Source organism: Lytechinus variegatus, chromosome 2, assembly GCF_018143015.1.
Source record: "Lytechinus variegatus isolate NC3 chromosome 2, Lvar_3.0, whole genome shotgun sequence".
In the NCBI taxonomy this organism is placed as follows: Eukaryota; Metazoa; Echinodermata; class Echinoidea; order Temnopleuroida; family Toxopneustidae; genus Lytechinus; species Lytechinus variegatus.
This window is the reverse complement of record NC_054741.1, coordinates 12,685,393-12,706,888: the sequence shown is the minus strand read 5'-3', so window position 1 is coordinate 12,706,888 and position 21,496 is coordinate 12,685,393. Positions and strand designations below refer to the sequence as shown.

At 35.1% G+C, this 21,496-nt stretch overlaps 1 protein-coding gene across 1 annotated transcript in view; it reads right to left on the bottom strand.

Annotated features, from left to right (window-relative positions):
- Positions 1–3,580: 3,580 nt before the first annotated feature.
- The window catches only part of LOC121407349 (calcium-transporting ATPase type 2C member 1-like), a 31,119-nt gene continuing 13,203 nt past the window's right edge, over positions 3,581–21,496 (bottom strand). The window contains exons 11-23 of the mRNA XM_041598390.1: positions 20,664–20,761; positions 18,881–18,976; positions 16,529–16,618; positions 15,961–16,237; positions 14,477–14,647; positions 13,843–13,940; positions 12,462–12,512; positions 11,646–11,881; positions 7,578–7,694; positions 6,954–7,101; positions 5,846–5,941; positions 5,180–5,321; positions 3,581–3,841 (exon numbers count right to left, since the gene is read on the bottom strand). Of these exons, the coding sequence (XP_041454324.1) occupies positions 3,717–3,841; positions 5,180–5,321; positions 5,846–5,941; positions 6,954–7,101; positions 7,578–7,694; positions 11,646–11,881; positions 12,462–12,512; positions 13,843–13,940; positions 14,477–14,647; positions 15,961–16,237; positions 16,529–16,618; positions 18,881–18,976; positions 20,664–20,761 (1,745 nt within the window). The 3' untranslated portion in view covers positions 3,581–3,716. The remainder of the gene's footprint in view (positions 3,842–5,179; positions 5,322–5,845; positions 5,942–6,953; positions 7,102–7,577; positions 7,695–11,645; positions 11,882–12,461; positions 12,513–13,842; positions 13,941–14,476; positions 14,648–15,960; positions 16,238–16,528; positions 16,619–18,880; positions 18,977–20,663; positions 20,762–21,496) is intronic.

Below are 21,496 nucleotides of genomic sequence, written 5' to 3'. Positions count from 1 at the left end.
TGTTGCTGTGCTGGTACTAATTAGGATTCCAAATTTGCATGTCTTATAAAACAAAAAAAAATCATCAAATTGGTGGCTTATAGCTTAAGATTCACAAAATGCATTATACTAAATAACAGTACAAATAATTTGTTTTCCATGTGAAAAATATCAAAATCTTAAAAAAATTTACAAGGCATTTTATGCTGAATAAATGAAGTGTTGTAAGTACAATATTCCACTATAAAGCAGCATTTGTTTTAAGTTTACAAACCGTTAAAATGTGAAGATATCCATGAAGCTTGTAAATCTAGTGAGGAGAGTGCAAACTACCAAAATTATGGTCCTGAACATTCTGATTATATTTATTTAAAAGGCAATTAAGGAAAAATTATCAGGCAAGAGGAGAGAGATATCTATGAAACTCTTACAGTCCAGACAGATTTTCCAGATTCAATATGTCTACCCATTCATTAAAAAGGTTTACTTCTCAATGTCTACACTTGACATAAAAAAAGTCAGCATGGATCCTTCATAAAATTGGCAATTTCTTAAGAAATTTCAGTATATGTCAATATTGACACTGAAATTTTTTTAGTGTTAAATTAAATGAAATAAATGTTATAGAAATATTGACAGTTTGTCAATATCATTTAAATCAGAATGAAGGAAGAAGACATCCAGTATCATCTGATCATAAAGGCAACTACTGCAAGACAATGAAAATGCCAAGAATCACACATACAAGTATATTATGGACATTTTTCCATCAGCATATTGCATAAAAAAAAAATTCACCAGAAATCTCTAACATATACATTGAACACACTGCAAAATTATACATAACAAATCTTTCAATCAACGGGAAGGGAAAACAAATCAATGTACAGTTTACATAGTTTTCTAATATGATATATTGTAGTTCCCATACTACTGATCTGGCAATAGCAGAGGCATAATTTTTTTTACTATGTGAATGAGGAGGCATTTGAAGAGCTTTTCTTTGATTTGGGAGGACCATCATATCTGTGATGTTCTAAAGGGGAATGAAACCTTTGGAACAAATAGGCTTGTGTAGAAAAATCAAAGAATAAAGAGAAGTTTGAGAAAAATCGGACAAATAATGAGAAAGTTATGAGCATTTAAATATTGCAATCACTAATGCTATGGAGATCCTCCTATTGGCAATGCGACAAGAATGTGTGATTTCACTGATGAACAACTTTCCCTTTGTGGACTATAAAATACCCTCAAAATGTCTCTTTTTGCTTTTTCTTATGATGATACAAACTTTTTATCCATGATGTATTCTTAAAAAACATGTATTACATGCCCTCATGTAGAAAGAACACATGATCTGTGGATAGATGTGATAAAAGAGGCAGTTCAAGTGAAATATATACTAAAGTATTGGGGAGAGTTGTTCACAAGTAACATCATACATCTTTGTCGCATTGCCAATTTGCTTTCTCCATAGCAATAGTGATCGCAATATTCAAATGCTCATAACTTTCTCATTATTTGTCCGATTTTTCTCAAACTTTTGTTGATCTGTTTCTTTGATTTTTCTGTTTTCACACAAGCTATCTTGTTCCAATGGTTTCATTCTCCTTTGAATATAATGAAAATAACTATCTTTTTTCACATTTTACATGATAGAAATATAATTTGAAAAGGTTGATTCTATTAAAACATACATGTATCATGCAGAAGCTTATCCCCCCTATAAAAAAAAACACACACACAAAAAAGGCACTTTTGAAATGACATTACAATAAAACACAAAACCACAGACCAAAGCATTAGGGGACCAAATGCTTTTACAGTATCCCAACAATAGCTTCTTTCTTTCTTTCTTTATACCATTACAGTTATCATCATTAGAACAAATTTGAGATTCAAAGTCTGGTTTATATGAGGAAAATAAACCAGAATTTTAGTTTGATAACAATAATTAATAATTTATTAAAATCAAAAGTCCCCTTTTCCTCAAAATTAATCACACATAAACACACATAATTCACCTCTAGAAACTGGATAAAAAAAATGCTCTAGATGTTGTTTTTCCTGAATTTGAAGAAAATCTACAAAATTAACCATTATTAGTTTCTTCTTTACAGTTCCTCAATCTCAAAATCATGTTCCCTAAAACATTTTGGCACAAATACTACACATCAATGTCATAAATTCATTGTGCATGAAAATAATAAAGAGCTTGACAGACAAATTTTGTGCAGAAAAAAGTACAACGAATGTGAAAATAAAAGATATAAATATCATACACTCTTCATTCAAGAGGGAAGATACTTTAAATAGTAATAAGACTAAGCACGTGCATGAAGATATGTGAAAAAAAACAATTCCAATTGTTCAAATGAAAATATAATTTATTTCTTCATTCATGTTCATTACATTAATTTATTTTATATGAAGATATTTCAATTGTAAAATGACTACGTAGTGTACATATATGTACCACATGTACAGAAATACGATTCTAAATGATGTTTAAACATAGTATTGCAATATTCTTCAAAATATCCATAGAACAAACAATCAAGTCTTCCATAACAAACAGCTGTAAGCCTATTAAACTTTATGCAAAACTGGAACAGTTTCTTAAGTGCTAACAAATCAGCTATTTCATTTGGCACAAAAACATGTCACCAATTATGTGTAAAGTCACAGTTAACCCACTCACAAAGCAAGTATTATTTTCATTTTGTTAAATGATTCGTCTGTTTCTAAGATATTCATCTTTTGACAGATTCACCTGTATAAAAAACATCAAAATGAAAACAGATGAATACATACTTTAAAAACATCAACAAAAACTCACTAATTTTTTTTTAATAAATTAATATATCTTTATAAATATGCTTATACTCAACAATTCTGATAACAATAATACTATTACTATTGTCATGATTATTTTTATAACATAATAATTAAAGGTGCAATTCAATAAAGTATTAAGAAGTGAAACATTTGATTGAAATCTGCCTCTGGGATATAGTGTTTAGAAGGAATAATTTACAACCAAGTTAGTTTTTAAAAATTAGCTGTAAAATTGACCTCAGAATCTTCCTTCCTGACTTCGGGAAGATTTGGTTGGAAAGCTACGTCATATCTAGTGACATCACAGGACACTGGACCTTTGTGCTTAGATAACAATATTAATGTGCAATGATCATGGGATTAGGTTGAATTAAAAATTCACTTGTTTTAAAAAATTCAAAAATTGTATTATGACAATCCATCTATGTTGCTTTTATAAAATTGTATTATTCACTATCTACATGATTTTTGTAGACCATACTCTGTACCTTTAAGTTGTTATACAGAGGGATATTTAAAGAAAAGCAGCATTAGATCTAATTAAACCAGAGATTTTGTTCCTGCCTTTTGAATTAAAAGGAACAAAATTCCCAAGGTCGACCAGAGACCAGTGGTTTGTGCAGTCGCAGAGGGCAGTAAATCAACATGCACAAACAAGTCTGGGCACTATTACAAGCTTGTTCTGTGTGATTTCTTCTCATAATGGTACAAAATACTTTTATTTCCAATAAAAAATTGTATCAATAGTTTTTTAATTTTTTTCAGATTAATGTTTGCAATGGAACACTTACAGATTTAATTTATTCTAATCAAAAGAAAGAGGATTCAAGTGTTATACTGAAAAGCACATGCACACACAATTAAACTATACATTGGGCACACACAGCGAAAGATTGCAGTCAGACATATTCAAAGTCGCATGGCTCGGGCAGGGTTCGCTTTTTCTCCAGTCTCCGTTGAACCCATTTTTTCATCTCAGAGACAATGAACACCGATGAAGTCAGCATCACCAAAAAGCCAATATCTGTCAGGAAGAAATGTGGAAAAAAATTATCATTTTTGATATTTCTCTGGTGTTTTGCTTTCTTAAACAGACAGATCAGTGGAGAATTTCATGAAAGGACTTGTCAGATATTGTATCCAATAGTTAACATAGTAACAGTGTTTCTTAGCCGAAATCAGGGAAAATTTCAGATCTTGCAACTTCTCGGATGACAAGTTGAGAAAATGCTCCCAGATGACTTAGTCCACAAGCAGATTGCCTTTTCAAAGTGTAATTTCACATGGGTTTAACTAGTTTGGTCTAATATCAATTTAGTCCAGTTGTCATTTGACAAGAATAAATTGTCAAATTAATAATACTTATTGTTTTTTTGCTTCATTGAATGTTAGAAATCATGCTTGAAGGAAATTGTCCCCAAATTGCCCCTAAAAATATGCAACAAAAGTTCCTAAATTTAAAACTTAGTTATCCTGTAAGAGAGGGATATCCAAATGCAAAAATCTACTTCAATCAATTTCAATTTAAATAAGTTATTAAAATGATTATAATTCTTTGATGCGTAAACATGCCATAGTATCATACATTGAAAAAAAAGACTGAAGGGACAATATAATTCTTAAGGCACAATATATAATAACATTATTATATCCATGTACTATGGGGCATTTTAACAAAGCAATAATAATAATACATGTTTTGGAATGTATGATTTGTCTGCGCAATATGAGAGTCGTGCAAAAATCACCAAAATCTGATAAGTAGGCCATTATATAAAACTTGCTGTTCAATGTTGAACAGTCTAACATACATGACAGTGGGTACAAAATCAATGCAGTATAATGTGCAGCGATACTAATGACATTATAAAGAGCTACATGTAAGTAGCACTTCTATGATCATACCTGATCTTCATGAAGTGAGGCCATATGAACTGATTGTAATAAAGCAACACAATTTGCTCAACCCCTATTTTTTTTTGGGGGGAGGGGGAGGGGGAATAGATGATAATAATTATATTGGATGGCATTATTTCATGGAAGACCAGAAATATTCCTCTCATGAGGCCAATATTGCACTCATCTTTGATTTGTGCAATATTGGCCCTAACTCCTGGAAGATATTTGGGGCCCCATTTCATAAAGGATTTACAACTGTTGTAACTTTCCCATAATGGCCACTACCATGGTAACAGGTCTCAGCAGCCAATCAAAATCAAGGTTACCATGGTAGTTGCCATAATGGCGAAGTTACAACAGTTGCAAGTTCTTTATGAAACAGGCCCCTGGTATCCAATTCCCAGCCATCTAAAATAAATAACACTTTTCCATGGATAGAATGTTTTCCCAGAATGCAACTCACCGTGTATCGTCAATGCTTCTGTCTGAAATATCTTTTGAAGTGGAGGGAAATAGATGACAAGTAGCTGACCCATGATTGACCCTCCGACTGCATACAGGAACATTCGGTTAGTGAAGAAACCAACACTGAATATACTTTTGGTCTAAAGTACAGAAAAGAGAGAACCACATAAAAAGAGATGGTATAGTAATGATTGCTATGATAATAAAAATAATATCAATCATGATGATGATGGTGATGATAATAATAATAAAATAATAACATTAATAATCAAATAATAATTGTAGATATGCTTTGAATTAAGCCAAATACACTTTACTCTGCATAGTGATCACAGCCCAAGCATATAGGAAGAGACTCAAGGATAATCCAGAATTACCAATCAAGAATAGGACGTATTCATTAGAAATGTTTTTCACATGGAAAGCTAAAAACGATTTGACACAAAACTATTTACAATCATGTTTATGCCTTATATACCAGCTCATGGCCTGAGATCATCACACTAAAGTCTTCTAAAGATGCCAACATGGATGCCACACCCTCAATTTCATTAACAGTAATAATTTATATAACTCTACTATGTAACTAACCTGCTTATACAGCCCTATATGATTTAATATTTGCATGATCCTTAAAGAATGATTTCAAAAAATGGTGACTGACCTGAGATCGACTGCCGAGGGCATTGAACATATCAAAGAAAACAAAGCAGGTGAAAGTCATGGTGGTGTCACGAGGTGTGATGATGTTGTCTTGCATCTAGTATAGAGTGAAAAACACAAAACCAAATCATACATTAATTCAGAAATACTACGTATAAATCTCCCCCGCTCTCTACGCTTTCTGTTGTCGGGGAAAAGAGCCTAGAATTCATTAATGAAACAGGTACTCTAGGGTAACTGTGCTTGCAGTTGAGAGTGCGCTACTTGTTAACTTAGCAGAAGAGTTGACTGAAATGCTTGCTGTAACCAATGCTCATAACAAAACTCAAGAGATAAAGAACCAATTCTTTGAAGAGCGCAATTGGTATAATAAACAAAGTCTTTGACATCTCCTGAGAGCAGGCAGTCCTGGCCCCTTCCAAAGGACCAACATATTGCAACAGTTTAACCCAACTCCACACAAGGCATCTAAAAAAGCTCTAACAGCATAGATTCCACCCAAGATATTGTGTCCAAGCGGCTCAAAACATTCTATGCCCTCAATGGTGTACGGGCTTTATGCATCCGGTTTTCCCCTTATCTGTGCTACAAGCTCTGGATGGTATTCTGTATCCCCAGGATGCGCCATGGATCATCCATTCTTCACTTCAATGTTGATGAAGCCTCAAAGATCAACATAGCCCAAAATAATAGCTTCAAAAGAATTTTAGGCATTCATCAGAGTCAGTATTCCTTCTCACTGGAATGATCTCCCTATACTCGCAAGTAGAGCAGTGATGCCTCTTCATCATTGGACAACTTGTCAACCTACCCACAGAACAATTTGAAAGTAAGACCCTTTAACAGGCTACCGTCACTTCAGTTCCCTTGAACAAGAGGTGGAACAGTGTCCTTTGTAAATATCAAAAAAACTATGACAGGTTCACTGTTTCAGAATTGCTAACAACAAGGGAAGAAGAGGAGGCAGAGGAGTAGGAGAAGGAGTAGGAGAAGGAGAAGAAGAAAATGTTATTGCCTTTATTGGCAAAGATATCAAAGTTGAAACTCTTTATGAAATGGGCCCCAGAACTAAATGCTATCTTTCAGCTGATCTATGGTATAAAGCTCACCTCTCTCCAGAACACCCATAGGGTACCAAGTACTATGATAGTAGCAGACATGATGACATTGATCAGCAGGGATCGGGTGATCATAGGGTCTCGCACCTGGCGAGGTGGTTTCCGGATTACATCCTTGTCAACAGGCTCCACTCCAAGACTGATCAGGGAAATAAAGGAAAAGTAGGAAACAAAGAGAAAAGGGGGAAATAAAGTCTTATGTTTTCATGTCCAGTTCATATTCATGGCGGCTATTTCATAAAGACTTGTTACAGAAACAAATGCACAATATCTGCAACAAACTTGCTATAAACCAATCAAGTAAAGGATTTCAGAAGCATTAATTTGTAAAGTTGTTACTGTAACATTAAAGTTTTTGTGCCCAAGATCAATTTGATAAATTTGTGGGCAAATGGAATCAGTTACTGGATATCAAATGTTTAGGGTAAATTTTAGTCCTTCCATTCATTCCTAAGTATATCTTCACCTTCACAAATGTCTGGCGTCTTTTACTTCTACATCATATGCACACACACACACTGCCACCATGCTTACAAAATGCTTACAAAATCAATATTTTAAAATGAATACCGGCCCAGGTATTTATGTTTGAATAAATCAACGCTGCTTGCATACCTTTGTGCAGGTGGTCCATCCATGATGATATTAATCCAAAGAATCTGCATGGCATTCAATGGGTTTGGAAAGCTTAGCATGGTTGATAAGGCAATTAAGGTGAGAGCAGCAATACTCCTGTAAATCAAATTTAAGTTCAAAGATGAATTGATATAGTTGCATTTTACACCAAATTCATGAAAAAGCCTATAAAACCAAGGTTGACCTCACAATATCATCAAGATCTAGATCTGGTACAATCATATGAACTAAACTTTGTGATATGGCAAGGCTCGACATTAGCGGTGGCCCGGGGCCACCAAAAATTCATCTCGGGCAACCATTATTGAAAAAATGTTAAGTTTTGGTGGCCCGAATCGGGCAACCAATAATTTTCAAAGTAGCGCAATTTTTCTCCCGATTTTGCATGTATTTATCAACTTTCTACAGTTCAAATTGCAAGCCAATTCGTCATGCGCCTTTTTTGTTAATCTACACACAAATACACACACACAAAGATTGCATAGTCATGACAGTACGTAGGCCTACCGCTAGCATACATTAACTATAATATTCAGCCGGCCGCGCCGGCTGTCTGGCTGAGCTTTGCGTGCATGAAACCACTGCAGCTAGCTAGCTGTGCGCGAGCAGACTATTCAGACTCAGGGAGCTGCGATACGAAATGTTACTGCTAAGAAATCTTCCCCAGAACTCTGAAAATCTACGTCAAAGTCACATTTTACACCAATGAAATGCCCTTCTACAGTCCGTATTACTGAAACCTGATTATCTGCAAGCATTAAAAGGAGGAATTATGACCTCTCTTTTGACTCAAAAAGACCGATTTCCAAATGCATTAATACACATAAAACACATAGGTGAGTACACAACAGTCCCATATGTGCATTTGTATGTATGTTGATATTTGGTTTATTTCGAAGCTGTGTCTCTTCTAGCCAAAAATAAATAGGCAGCTTCTTTCTTTCTTGTTTACAAATGACTTCTTAAACCACTCTTAAGGAAGTAAATGATTTGGGAAGGGATTTCACTGATATGAAATGTGAATTTTTCCATTATTTTGTCAAATATCGGGAAGGAATTTTCTCACTGTTTTTTCCAGATAATTTTTGCAGTTTTCTCATTTTTTTTCTTTCATTTTTTTCAGTGATTAAACCATTTATAACCATTCCCATTGAATATGCCTGATTAAAGAACATGTTTCTACTGAATAAAAATAATAATTTTCCCCATTTTTTGATAATTTTGTCTTATTCATTTTTCTTAAATTTTCTTTTGTTTTTTCTCAAATGTTTTTTTCCTGTTCTTTGTTTTTTCTTCATTTTTTCTTTTGTTTTATTTCACTTATTCATTTTTTACAATTTTTAATTTCTTTTTTCAGTATACTATTCTAAAAATGATTTTTGTTTATTTCCCCCTTTTACACATTGTTCTAATTAAATTCTGCAGCATATTCTGCGTGGAGGAGCCGTGGTGTAGTGGTTCTGACTCTCGCCTTGTAAACAGAGGGTCGTGTGTTCGAATCCCACCGCGGTCTGGCGTCCTTTGGCAAGGCGTTAATCCACACTTTGCCACTCTCGACCCAGGTGCTAAATGGGTACCCGGTAGGATGTGAAAGTCATTGTAGCTTGTCCAGTATTGTGTGCGCCTCACAGGCGACTGACTGGAATACTCCCCAGGGAGTGGAGGATGTGCACACATTGTGTGCGGGAATGACTGATTGAATCCGATGACCGGGGTAATAATATATCTGTAAAGCGCTTAGAAACGTCGTTCCGATGGATTAAGCGCTATATAAAAGCGGATTATTATTATTATTATTATATTTTTCTGTGATTTTCTCCTGCTATAATATGCTGGAAAAGAGAAAATAAACTGGATTTGGGGCCTGCATAATCTAGGTTTTATGATAAACAAGTGGAATGCCTCTGGCCGTCTCACCTGCATCACGCAGTTCAATATAGCAGCAGTGCTGACTTTGAATACTACTCTAACTCGCACAAGATGTTCAGTGATACATGGTTACTCTTATGTCCACTTTTTATGAACTAGACCAATAAACTTACAGAGATATGATGGTTATTCAACAAAAACCCCAACATGGCCAAAGTTCATTGACCTTACATGACCTTTGACCTTGATCATGTGACCTGAAACTTGAACAGGATGTTCAGTGATACTTGATTACTCTTATGTACAAGTTTCATGAATCAGATCCATAAACTTTCAAAGTTAGGATGGTAATTCAACAGATACACCCAATTCGGCCAAAGTTCATTGACCTTTGACCTTGGTATGTGACCTGAAACGCGCACAGGATGTTCAGTGATACTTGATTACTCTAATGTCCAATTTTAATGAACTAGACAAATAAACTTTCAAAGTTATGATGGTAATTCAACAGATACCCCCGATTCGGCCAAAGTTCATTGACCCTAAATGACCTTTGACCTTAATCATGAGACCTGAAACTTGCACAAAATGTTCAGTGATGCTTGATTACTATTATGTCCAAGTTTCGTGAATCAGATCCATAAACTTTCAAAGTTATGATGGGAATTCAACAGATATCCCCAATTCGGCCAAAGTTCATTGACCCTAAATGACCTTTGACCTTGGTAATGTGACGTGAAACTCATGCAGGATGTTCAGTGATACTTGATTAACCTTATGTCCAAGTTTCATGAACTAGGTCCATATATTTTCTAAGTTATGATGACATTTCAAAAACTTAACCTCAGGTTAAGATTTCGATGTTGATTCCTCCAACATGGTCTAAGTTCATTGACCCTAAATGACCTTTGACCTTGGTCATGTGACATGAAACTCTAAAAGGATGTTCAGTAATACTTGATTAACCTTATGGCCAAGTTTTATTAACTAGGTCCATATACTTTCTAAGTTATGACGTCATTTCAAAAACTTAACCTGAGGTTAAGATTTGATGTTGACGCCGCCGCCGTCGGAAAAGCGGCGCCTATAGTCTCACTTTGCTTCGCAGGTGAGACAAAAAGGAAGAAAGGAAAAATAATTCTTTTGTAAATCTATCTGAGTTTGCTATATGCACTATTTATTTACTTTACCATTATGAATGTGTGTCGATACGGAGATTAAAAGTCCACAACCTGGGAACAATACAATTCTTTTATTCTCTTTCAATCATTTCATATTTACAATGATAGAACAATTTATATATTACCACAAAATAAGCAAAGTAAAATAACAGCAAGCACGATTAACATACAAGATGTACAAAGAATAATGGTACGTGTTAGTGACTGCAGAATATTTCAATTTGTTTTATTCATTTTAAATTAATGTTTTTCTTTATATTTTTCGGGCCACCAAACTTTACTAATGGGCCACCAAAAAAAATTATTTGAAGGTTTTGGTGGCCCGAACGGGCCACCACCAAAGAAAGTTAATGTGGAGCCTTGGATATGGGCTGAAAAATTATCACACTGAAGGTAACCAACACAGATAATCATATGTGGGACAGTGTATTATTGCTTGGAAAAAAGACCTCACATCTGTCTGTAATGTCATGTTCATTTTACAAATTTCTGAGCAATTATACAGTTTCTTCAAAAACCCTTTGGAACATACTTATTTATACATACAAACACTTGGGTGGTCATTTTATTGGACTTTGTAAGAACTCATTTTGTGATCGTTACCTTGTCTGGCATTTATTTCTGATTAAATATTAAATGAAAAATTGAGTTTGGAAACTTTTGTTGGAAGGCTCCCCATAATGAAAATTGTGATCAGTTATGCATGAATGATTAAATGCAACAATGCTATTTTTAAATCTTTCTGTAATCATGATCATGGCTTGCTCATTTGTTTTATTATTTTACATGAAATCCTGTCACTTGATATACAGTTTTAAGTAGCTGTCATTTTGTAAATATCTCTCATGAATGAAAGTCCTACTACTGTTGTCCCATTCACATTTGTATAGGGTTGCAATTATATTCACATCTCAAATGAAATTTGATAGCTGAATCTAATATTGCTTTAACAAATCTCTATGCACATGATGGATAAGCTACAGAACTTGAGACTCACGTGCTCAACTGAAATCGAACAAAGTTCTTGATATTGTAGAAGATGGCTTTTCCCTCCTCAATGGCTGATAGGATGGTGGTGAAGTCATCATCAACAAGGATCATGTCCGCTGCTTCCTTGCTGACGTCGGTTCCTGTTATCCCCATGGCGATACCGATGTCTGCAGTCTTGAGAGCCACGGCATCGTTGACACCATCACCAGTCATACCAACAACAGCTCCAGTAGCCTGTAATGCCTATTTGGATTGAGATAGATTATGTTCAGTGGTGTCATCAGGGATTTTTTTAATGGTGGCTGGAAAGTAAACTTAATACCTTGCAACAGGGGGTCATGGGAACCAAAACTAGATGGATTAATTTATTAAGAATATCATTTTTTATTTTTCAGATAATTTTCTCGGCCAGTGGCGAAATTAGTGCAGAGCCCCTTGACATAAAGCTTATTGATTGCGGAGTTGATTTTTTATGATTAATCATACACAATCAATGCAATAAATCATAGAGATTTGGCATTTCAAATGGGTAACATCAATGGTTCATAGTTTCGACAAGCATATCTATTTGAGGAAAATGCTATTTCATTTACATATATATAAACAAATGATGTAAATATATGACTAAGAATTTTTGGCAGTAAAGTTATCATTGTTATAAATAAGTAAGAACTCTTTATCTAAGGGATAATAAGTACAATCTCAAGTTAAAAAAAAAGTACATTGTGTTCCCCACTTTGTTATTACTCTTGCTTCAAATATTTAAAAAATCATGTGCAACATGCAAATGCTTTTATGAAAGCAAGATATTTCAATCACCTACCTTGACAATTTTCAGTTTATGTCGAGGACTGGCTCTATAGAAAACTGAAACCTAATTGGAAATAACGACAGACAAAAAATATTATTTCAAAACCAAACGGGTGACAGATAGAGAGGGGGTAGGGTGGTAAAGGGAGAGAAATAGCTTTAAAATTGTCATTGGTTTGTTTCTCAACAGTGGGCCGCGAAGCTCTCCCAGGTGGGCCGCGAGAAGCTCCAATGAAAAAAAAATGGGGGGAAAACTATAGTAGGCCTATGTTTCACAGACCTGGACCTCTCCGACAGCCCAAATATGTTATGTTTGATCAGTCTACGTGGGTCAAACAAAGTTAAAGCATGCTTTATACATGTTGCAATGAATATGCATACCTGGTATATACAGATTATGATAGTTCCGATCTAACTTTGATGCGAACCTTATCATGTATGCATATTGTGTAAAATTTAGTTAATTGTCGCCCATTTACCGGACCTTTGCGAATGCAGTTAGTTCTTGAACTATTTGTTTCGAACGTGCTTCAGGGCTTTGTGTTCAAATTTCACGAAAACGTATACTTTCATCAAAATTGACCCTTTTTTAAAAGCGATTTAAAAAGGGCGAGGGATGAAACAAATTGAAAAGTCTCTGAATGTAACTGTAAGAAAATATAACCCTGAATACATTAAAATTGGATTCATCATGACTGGCAGTGATGCAAAATCATAAGCAATGTGTGTCGAATGTTGAAGGTATTCAACATTGTTATTAAGTTATGATGTCATGGTTGTATACGTTTGGAGGAGGGGCTCAAAGGCCGGGTTACCTTAAATTATACACACTAATATGCCCACTATAATCATTGTCTATCTTTGAGTCGAGAGAAGTAGTCATATCGCTTTCTTAAAATTTTGGTACGTGGGCCTCGAAAAAAAATTGAGAGTCAAAGTGGTCCTCGAGTAAAAAAGGTTGAGAAGCGCTGGTTTAAGAAATTACATGATTATTTTGTTTTAGCCACTCACTACCAAAAGTCTAGGTTAAAAATAAGTTCCATGGTACTGAATGCTTGACATCCTCTCCAAAGGGCTTGATAATCAGGATCTTTTTATTCATAGAAGTAAGCATCAATTGCTTAGTGCTATGATAAATGTATTGACTTATATAGGAGTACAATGTCTTGAATGTATACATGTTTATCTCCAATTTAAGATTTCAACACTTTTAATTCAAAGAAATTCCATACATGCCCCCCAAAACAGTCACACTTTACACAGTAAAAAATACATGGGGCCACACAACATATGGTTAATAATCTGCATGACATGAGAAGGGTGGGAAATTTAACTTTTCATCTTTCCCAGAATGCATCATTGATTTTTACGATATGAATTTCACACCGTCGTACCTGATTGATTATCCTGGTCAATTCCATGAATTCCATGCTTTCTACTTCTTCACCGGACAATGCTGTAGAACCTTTGGCATACAGACCCAGTCTGCTACCTAAAACAATAAAACAAAATAAGAAAGAAAATGAACAGATGACAATTCCAATGAAGTGCAAAGTATCTGTACATTACTTACAAGAAATATGATGGTGCTTCATTGTGTTACCAAAATTCCTAAATACATGCAGTATACTTCAAGCTTCACCACATTGCTCAGATCATTCTCAGAGGCTTTGTGCAAATGATCAAGCACACATATCATGAGTACATTTGAACAGATGGAAATTTGCTCGAAAAAAATGAACAACATCCAGCAGAAAGTATAAAAGCCATGCTTATTTTGCTCATTTCTAGACAATGACACATTTTCTACCAGAGGCATTCAGCACACCATCGTGATTCATACATCCAATACCTCAAGTGGTCATTTCATTGGATTCTGTTTGATCTCATTTTAGGATCATCATTACAGCTCAAATTACGTTAATCTACATCATTCGTATGATTTGTAACATTTTTTCACTCTTATGCCATCCTGCAAGCAACAGTCAATTTCAATTTGACATTTCACAAATCCAAACTGCATCTTACCGACAGCAATGGCCGTTTCAGCGGAGTCCCCGGTGACCATCTTGAGTGCTACACCACTGCTGACCTGTGTGATGATGGCCTCCCTTACACCGGGTCGAGGAGGGTCTAAGATTCCAACCATGCCAAGGTAAGTCATGTTCTCCATTCCTGTGCCGACAGCCATCCCAAGAACTAGGTAGGAAAGGATATTCCATCATAGTCATTTTTTTACATTCTTTTGGTTTATTTTGCTACTTTTTGTATTCAATCAAACAATGATCAGTTATGATTCCTTCTTAACAGGGGGCCGTTCGCAAGTTAAAAGTGACTTTAAGAACTGGTGATCCTTTTTTGTGGTAAATGATATTCACAATTAAATGTTCATTGGTGATTATTTAGCACATAAGAAAGGATCACCAGTCGTTCTAAAAGTTGCTCTTAACTTACAAACAGCTTTATGACACACCCACTGGGTCTCTTCATTCTATGAATATGTTTTATGTTTCCTGAGGTGGCTATACAGACATTTCTCGAAGGGTTTTATACAGAAGCCAAACTTTCATTTTAACTTAATGTATGATGGCCTTGGGCTAGCTAGGCACAGTAAATTACAGACCATTTTCTGTGCTAGAGTTATAGGAAGCTAAAAGTAATGTCTGATTTACAATTGTATATTTCTTATAATTACTATGTTGTTTCCTTGTGCTTGAATGATGTAAAAAATATTTTTATTATTCCAAGACAGTTGCAAATGATTCAAGTGTCAAACGAGGTGATGAATTGAGCATGCATTGTGAAAAATTTGAGTAACATCTGGCTCTCCATAGTCAAACAACAACTTATGACAAGGGTCCTGACTAACAAAGAGTTGCGAATGATCAGATCAACCACAACTATGGAAAGCCAGCAATGTCAACATCTAAAATCCATGTTTATTCAAAATATTTTGTAGATCAGGGACCGTTTCATAAAGGATTGTAACTGTTGTAACTTTGCCATCGTGGCAACTACCATGGAAACCTCAATTACAATTGGCTGCTGAGCCCTGTTGCCACGGTAGTTGCCGTTATGGCAAAGTTACAACAGTTGTAAAGTCCTTTATGAAACAGGCCCCTGATGTATATTCATACATTCATTGTTTTCTTGAAAATTCAGTGTGCTTCTCTTTGTTTACAAAGGACATTGGGCCAAATTCCTGGAGAAAAAAAATGTAATTACTGGATTCCCATATAGCTGAGGTTGATCAGATCGATCATAACTCTTTGTAAGATGGGGCCACGACTTTAAACCCAAGTTCAGAATATGGATCAGAGTTAAAAATTACATTCATGTTAACTCCTTGCTTGCCTATGGCAATCTGCCTGCAGGTGATGCACTTATTTATTATTTCACTATCTCTCTACTTATCTATCTATAATTATCATTCTCCATAAGATCATCATCACCACCATAATCATCCTCACTAAAATTAAGTCATAATTGAGCTAGGCAACCATTTTCCTCACCTCTTAGTCCAGCCACACCCATTTGACGGCCTTCCTCTTTAATATCCTCAATCTTCTGTTTATTCAGAGGCTCAGATCTGTTCTCCACATTATAAGTTCGACATTTCCCTAGAACCCGCTCCAGGGCCCCCTTCACAAAGAAAATCTCCTCATTGCTAGGCAGCTGGTTAGGGGTGGGGTCATGAGGTCGACAGCGGACTGCCATCCACTTTGTTTCTGAATTGAATGGGGTCTCTGAAAGTCTGGTGTATCGACTCCGAGAGTGGTGTAGTTGCATCTAGGGAACGTCATAAAATGAATAAACATGAGACGCATTTGTGATATGACTCACGTTATTTACCCTAGACTAAACTTTAGCTGGGTTTTCTTAAATTATCTAATACTCTTTTCACTTTTATTATCTCTTGCCTCATCAGCACATCATGAATGCTCTATATGTTTCCATTTATACAGAATTTAAAATACATAACGCCATACTTCATTATCTTGTATATCTGCTGTAACCCTTTGCTGTTTAGTTCATTCAAACAACATTACACAATCATATATGTAGGTAGTTTCTGCTTACTTTCATTGCTAAGGCAAGTAGGGCTCCCTCTGTTGGCTGTCCATATAAAACATTGTCTCGGATCTCAGAATTATTGCATACACATGACGCCTGTCAAGAAAGAAAGTGCAAATAAGAGAATGTAGTTAATACAGTAATTGAGAATAAGAATTTTGATTGTGATAGATATATGATTACAAGCATACATGTATGTCTGACAATGTTCACTTCAACTTCAATTGGTTGAGGTAACATTTCCAATATTCTTTCTTTTTTTTTTAGTATAAAGTCTGTAAATTGGCAAGAATATTTGCTTTTCAAAGTAACTGGAGTGCAGAGCTGCCAACATTGGGATGATAGAATCCAGAAGATTTCGCAGAGTTATGATCTTGTGAGGGAGTGCGAGGGCGCGGCGAAATGTCCAACAAACGGGAGTTTTGGGTAGCAAAACACATTAAAGGGGAAGTTCACCCTGAAGAAAACTTTGTTGTAAAAATAGCAGAAAAAATAATAAAAAATATTGGTGAAGGTTTGAGGAAAATCCGTTAAAGAGTGAGAAAGTTATTAGAGTTCAAAATTTTGGATTTGTGACGTCATAAACGAGCAGCTGCCCCATGTGTTATGTAATATAAAATGTATGAATTTCAAATTGTGTATGGTTCCTTATGACTTAATTTTGTTTTCTTTTCATGATCGGGTGTGAAATGATTTGTCTATTGATATACAAAAGTTACAGTGAAAACCATTTTCAATTTTCTGAGAAAATGACATTTCATAGAATTTTTACCATTCGTTATGTAGGAATGCTGCTCGCATGTGACGTCACAAATCAAATAATTGAAATTCTAATAACTTTTTAATTATTTGATGAATTTTTCTCAAACCTTCGGCAATATTTTTTATTATTTTTTCTGCTATTTTTACAATAAACTTTTTGTCAGGGTGAACTTCCCCTTTAAAAAACAACATTTGATAGTATCTGACAGCTGTCTAAACCATCAAAACTTTTGGCACATAGATTTAAAAGTACATTAGAGAGATTTCATGAATTGTCCTTGACGAAAAATATACTTCAAGTCAAGCTTCAGGCAATACAGTAGAACATAACATGATTCATAAAACTGCATTCAACATGAAAATACCGTTATTGTCCAGAGGGGGAAGGGGCTGCAGTAGTGGTAGATGAGCTTGCCTGGCCCTGTAAAGACTTATATGTGGCCTGTTTAAAGTCTCTGAGGGCCGAGGGATTCCTGTGAAAATTGCCTTTTTGTAGCAAGGGACGCAGAGCCAGCCAGCGCCAGGCCAGCTCCCTGGGTTAGCGCCAGGCCAGCTCACTCAAGAAAGAGAAAATGTTCGAATCCGATCAACCCAAGTGAAAGTAGGCAAAAAATTTCAAATTTTGCTTCTGTTTTTCAGGATTGTCAATGAAATTAATCCTACGAGTCTGTGTGTAATTATAATAGTAACCCATTGTTGATCCACAGTTTCAGCTTGAATAAAGCGCTCACAAACTTCCGAAAAATATGTCGCAGTGCTCGGGGACTCCCTTCTCGCATAGCCTCCAGCCGCGGCGCAATCTGCTGGCCAGAGACCAGGCAGGGCCGCACCGGGGCGCATGTACATGGAGTGCCGCTGAAGTCTTTCCATCACACACATTGCAGAACCAGAAAAAAATGCTTTTAAGACTAATTAACCAGTCGTTTGGTAAAATTATCTTCATTTAGATTAGAAATCAATGTACCATTATACAAAAACTGGTAAAAGTTACTGGGTAAATTGAAAATGTGATAAGGAGGTTCCATGTGGGTGTAAAGGGAGTTGGACATGCTAGACTTGTAACCCAGTCGTTTGTATCAATTATATCATTTAACAGCTAAAAATCACAATTATCCAGGAGATTTTGGCATGGGGTCGGGAGAACGGGAGATTGGATCGAAATCCAATATTCTCCCGCAGGATCCGGGAGACTTGGAAGCTCTGGGGAGTGATTTAAAACCTACGGATTTAAATCTAATACAATATTTTTAAGTCTTTTTTTTTTTTACCTTCATGGACAGAACAAAATTTGATACAAAGTGATTTAAAAATACAAAATCTACCTACTTCCAGCCTATAAATTCAATTTCTCTTCTTCCAACAATGTTGTACAGTAATGAATGTAATTTCTATTGATAACAATATATTTATTCCCTTATATGTGTAGTTTACAATAGAAGCACTTTCCTAGCCACTTGCTAGAATGCTCCACAGTATATTGTGTGCAGGCAAGCCATAATACAATGACCATGGTAATATATTACATGCTATATCAAAGTGGATTATTACTATACCGAAAAAGCAGAGATCAGAGGCAATAATTGTTTTTAAACTCACCTCTACTACTCTAGCTATAGAGGGATCTTGGTAACCCAATACAGGTATATTATCTACTAAGACCATCCCATCACCATTGTAGCCAACACCAGTCACCTGAAAACATCAAGAGATAACAAAATAGGTGAAACAAAACTACTCTCATATCAAATCTATTTAAACAAAAGCAAAAGTGAGAAAAAACATATTCACGATAGTCTGACATAATTTATCAAAGAATAAGACAACCATGAACTGTTTGAGCTATGATTTTGTGAAGTCACATGCAAGCCACTCCCCAATATGTTGTGTGATAAAGATTTCAATCACTGAATTGAACTGATATTTTTCTCACAGAAGCATGTATGATATAATGGGTCTGAGTGTCTGAGTTAGAATGTTTGTTGTAAGCTACTGATATAAGCTACCAATTAAATGTATCTCATAGCCAATCACTGCCTTTAACCCAAGAAGTTTCATTAAACATTTTTCATCTTGATTTTGATTGGCTGAAAATAAGATGTTACTTTAGTAATTGCTGGATAGAACTGACTATATTGACTACAACATCCATCAGGTCCTTTCATGAAACAATCCCTGTCTCTATCAAAATTATTGTTATAAGCTACTGTTTTAAACTACCAACTGCCTGTGTCTCATAGCCAATCATTGTAATGCTCCAAATCCAAAAATACACATTGTAAATTACATTCCTCCTTGTTTACACCTTCACTGGTTGATTTCTTGTAGATTTCTACATGTTTGCCATTCCTTATGTGTACATTACCTTTGTTGTTGTATATTTCACACAACTATTTCCTGGTAATATACAATGCAATGTGATCCCTTGTATCTTACATCTTGATTATATAGGCTGAAGGTCAATCAGGCTAAGGTTGAAAAAAGAAACTGCTTTAAACTGTCTGATTATCCGGACCAAACAACAATTATAATTCTTTTAAATATAGGAGTTTTTTTCCTTCTTTGTAGTAAAAAAACAGGAGAGGCAACTTGGCTTAACAAGTTAAATAAATTTGATGAATAAGGGCAAAATTTTTAGGGAATGTTGATTGTTCAGTAAAATCCTGTTTCTTTTTTCATAAATCTTTTCATTAAAGTATGCTGCTTTGTTAATCGAAGTTTATACAGCAAGATTATCATTACTGCTACGTTACGATTTTTGTAAATGCCGTTTGTCGTTGCCGTGTTATTTGGGCTGATTAGTTATAATCATGCAATTCTTGGTACATGCATGTTTAATGGTTTGATTATGTTTACAATTTAATGACCATTCGAGGGTCAATTAAAAAAAAATTGGAAAAGCAGGCTGATGTAAATTATATACTTAAAATAAGGTGTAAAATGCTGCAATCCATATCTGTTAAAAATATAATGATCTTTTCGAAAGTTAAATAATGAGATATCAAAATTTAAAATCATATTGATTATCAGACCCGAATATATAAATCTTTGTAATTGAATATTTCTTCAAGTGACATATGTAATGTATATTAGAAAGGATTCTTGTCTAAAATGACAATGACACATTGACTTTGGGTGTAAAACATCCTGGGAGCATTTCACAAGGAGCTGAGTATAATTTAAAGTCATGCCTAAGTGCTGATGTGCACATGATATCTAACATGCAATCTCAATTATTAGTGTGCATATCCATTAATATGATCTGACCAATGCAGTGGTGTGTTTTATACCACACACAATTGGGAATTTAGGGGAAACTTTAATCTTTGTGAAACGCCCCAGATTTGATTTTCCACGAATTTGGTGAAAGAGGTGACATTACCTCAGCTCGTATGCCATCAGAGGTGTGGATCACTAAGGCCGTCATCTCGTTCTTAGTTAGAGTTCCAGTCTTATCAGAACAAATGACATTCACACAACCTGTTGCAGATAATTTTCATGAAATAAATTATTACGAATATACAACAAAGGCTCAAGATTTTGTAACATGAAGAAAAGGCTGGGCCTTTAATCTCTGAAGAGAAAGATAAGGAATGGAATTTGCTACTGTAAAACATTGCTTACGGAATAAACAAACTCTAAAATGAGTCAATACAAATAATGTCTTTCAAATTGGCAATAGATTTTATAGCTTGTACATATAACTATTATTCAAATCATGGTTGTAATATTCAAGACCACGATATCATTAAACCAACCCATCAAATTTGCTGCATCATCTGAATTACAAAGTCGTCATATCAGACAGGCCAAGTCTCATGCAGTACGTGTAAGACTCCCATATAAGGGACCCTTACTCATCCCTTGAATCTCTTTCTCATGCCTGTATCATAGCCTCTTATACACAGTAATCTTACGCCAAGTCAGGTTTCCCTGACTAAAATCTCACACCATCTTTTATCTTGACATCTCTGTTACATTCACAAGAGAATGCATATACTGCTATGTTATTCCAAACTGTTAAGTAGCATTCATACTAATGCACAACTTACTTTGATGTATGCTATTACTTACAGCTCACAGCATGTTTAGATTTTTTAAAAAGTTGATCATAGGGATTGCCACTTAAAACTGCACATTGTAAATCCCCCTTTGATGTGTCCCATTTGTGTGTGAGAGCCTAAATGTATAAGAATTTTCATTTTGCATGTTGGA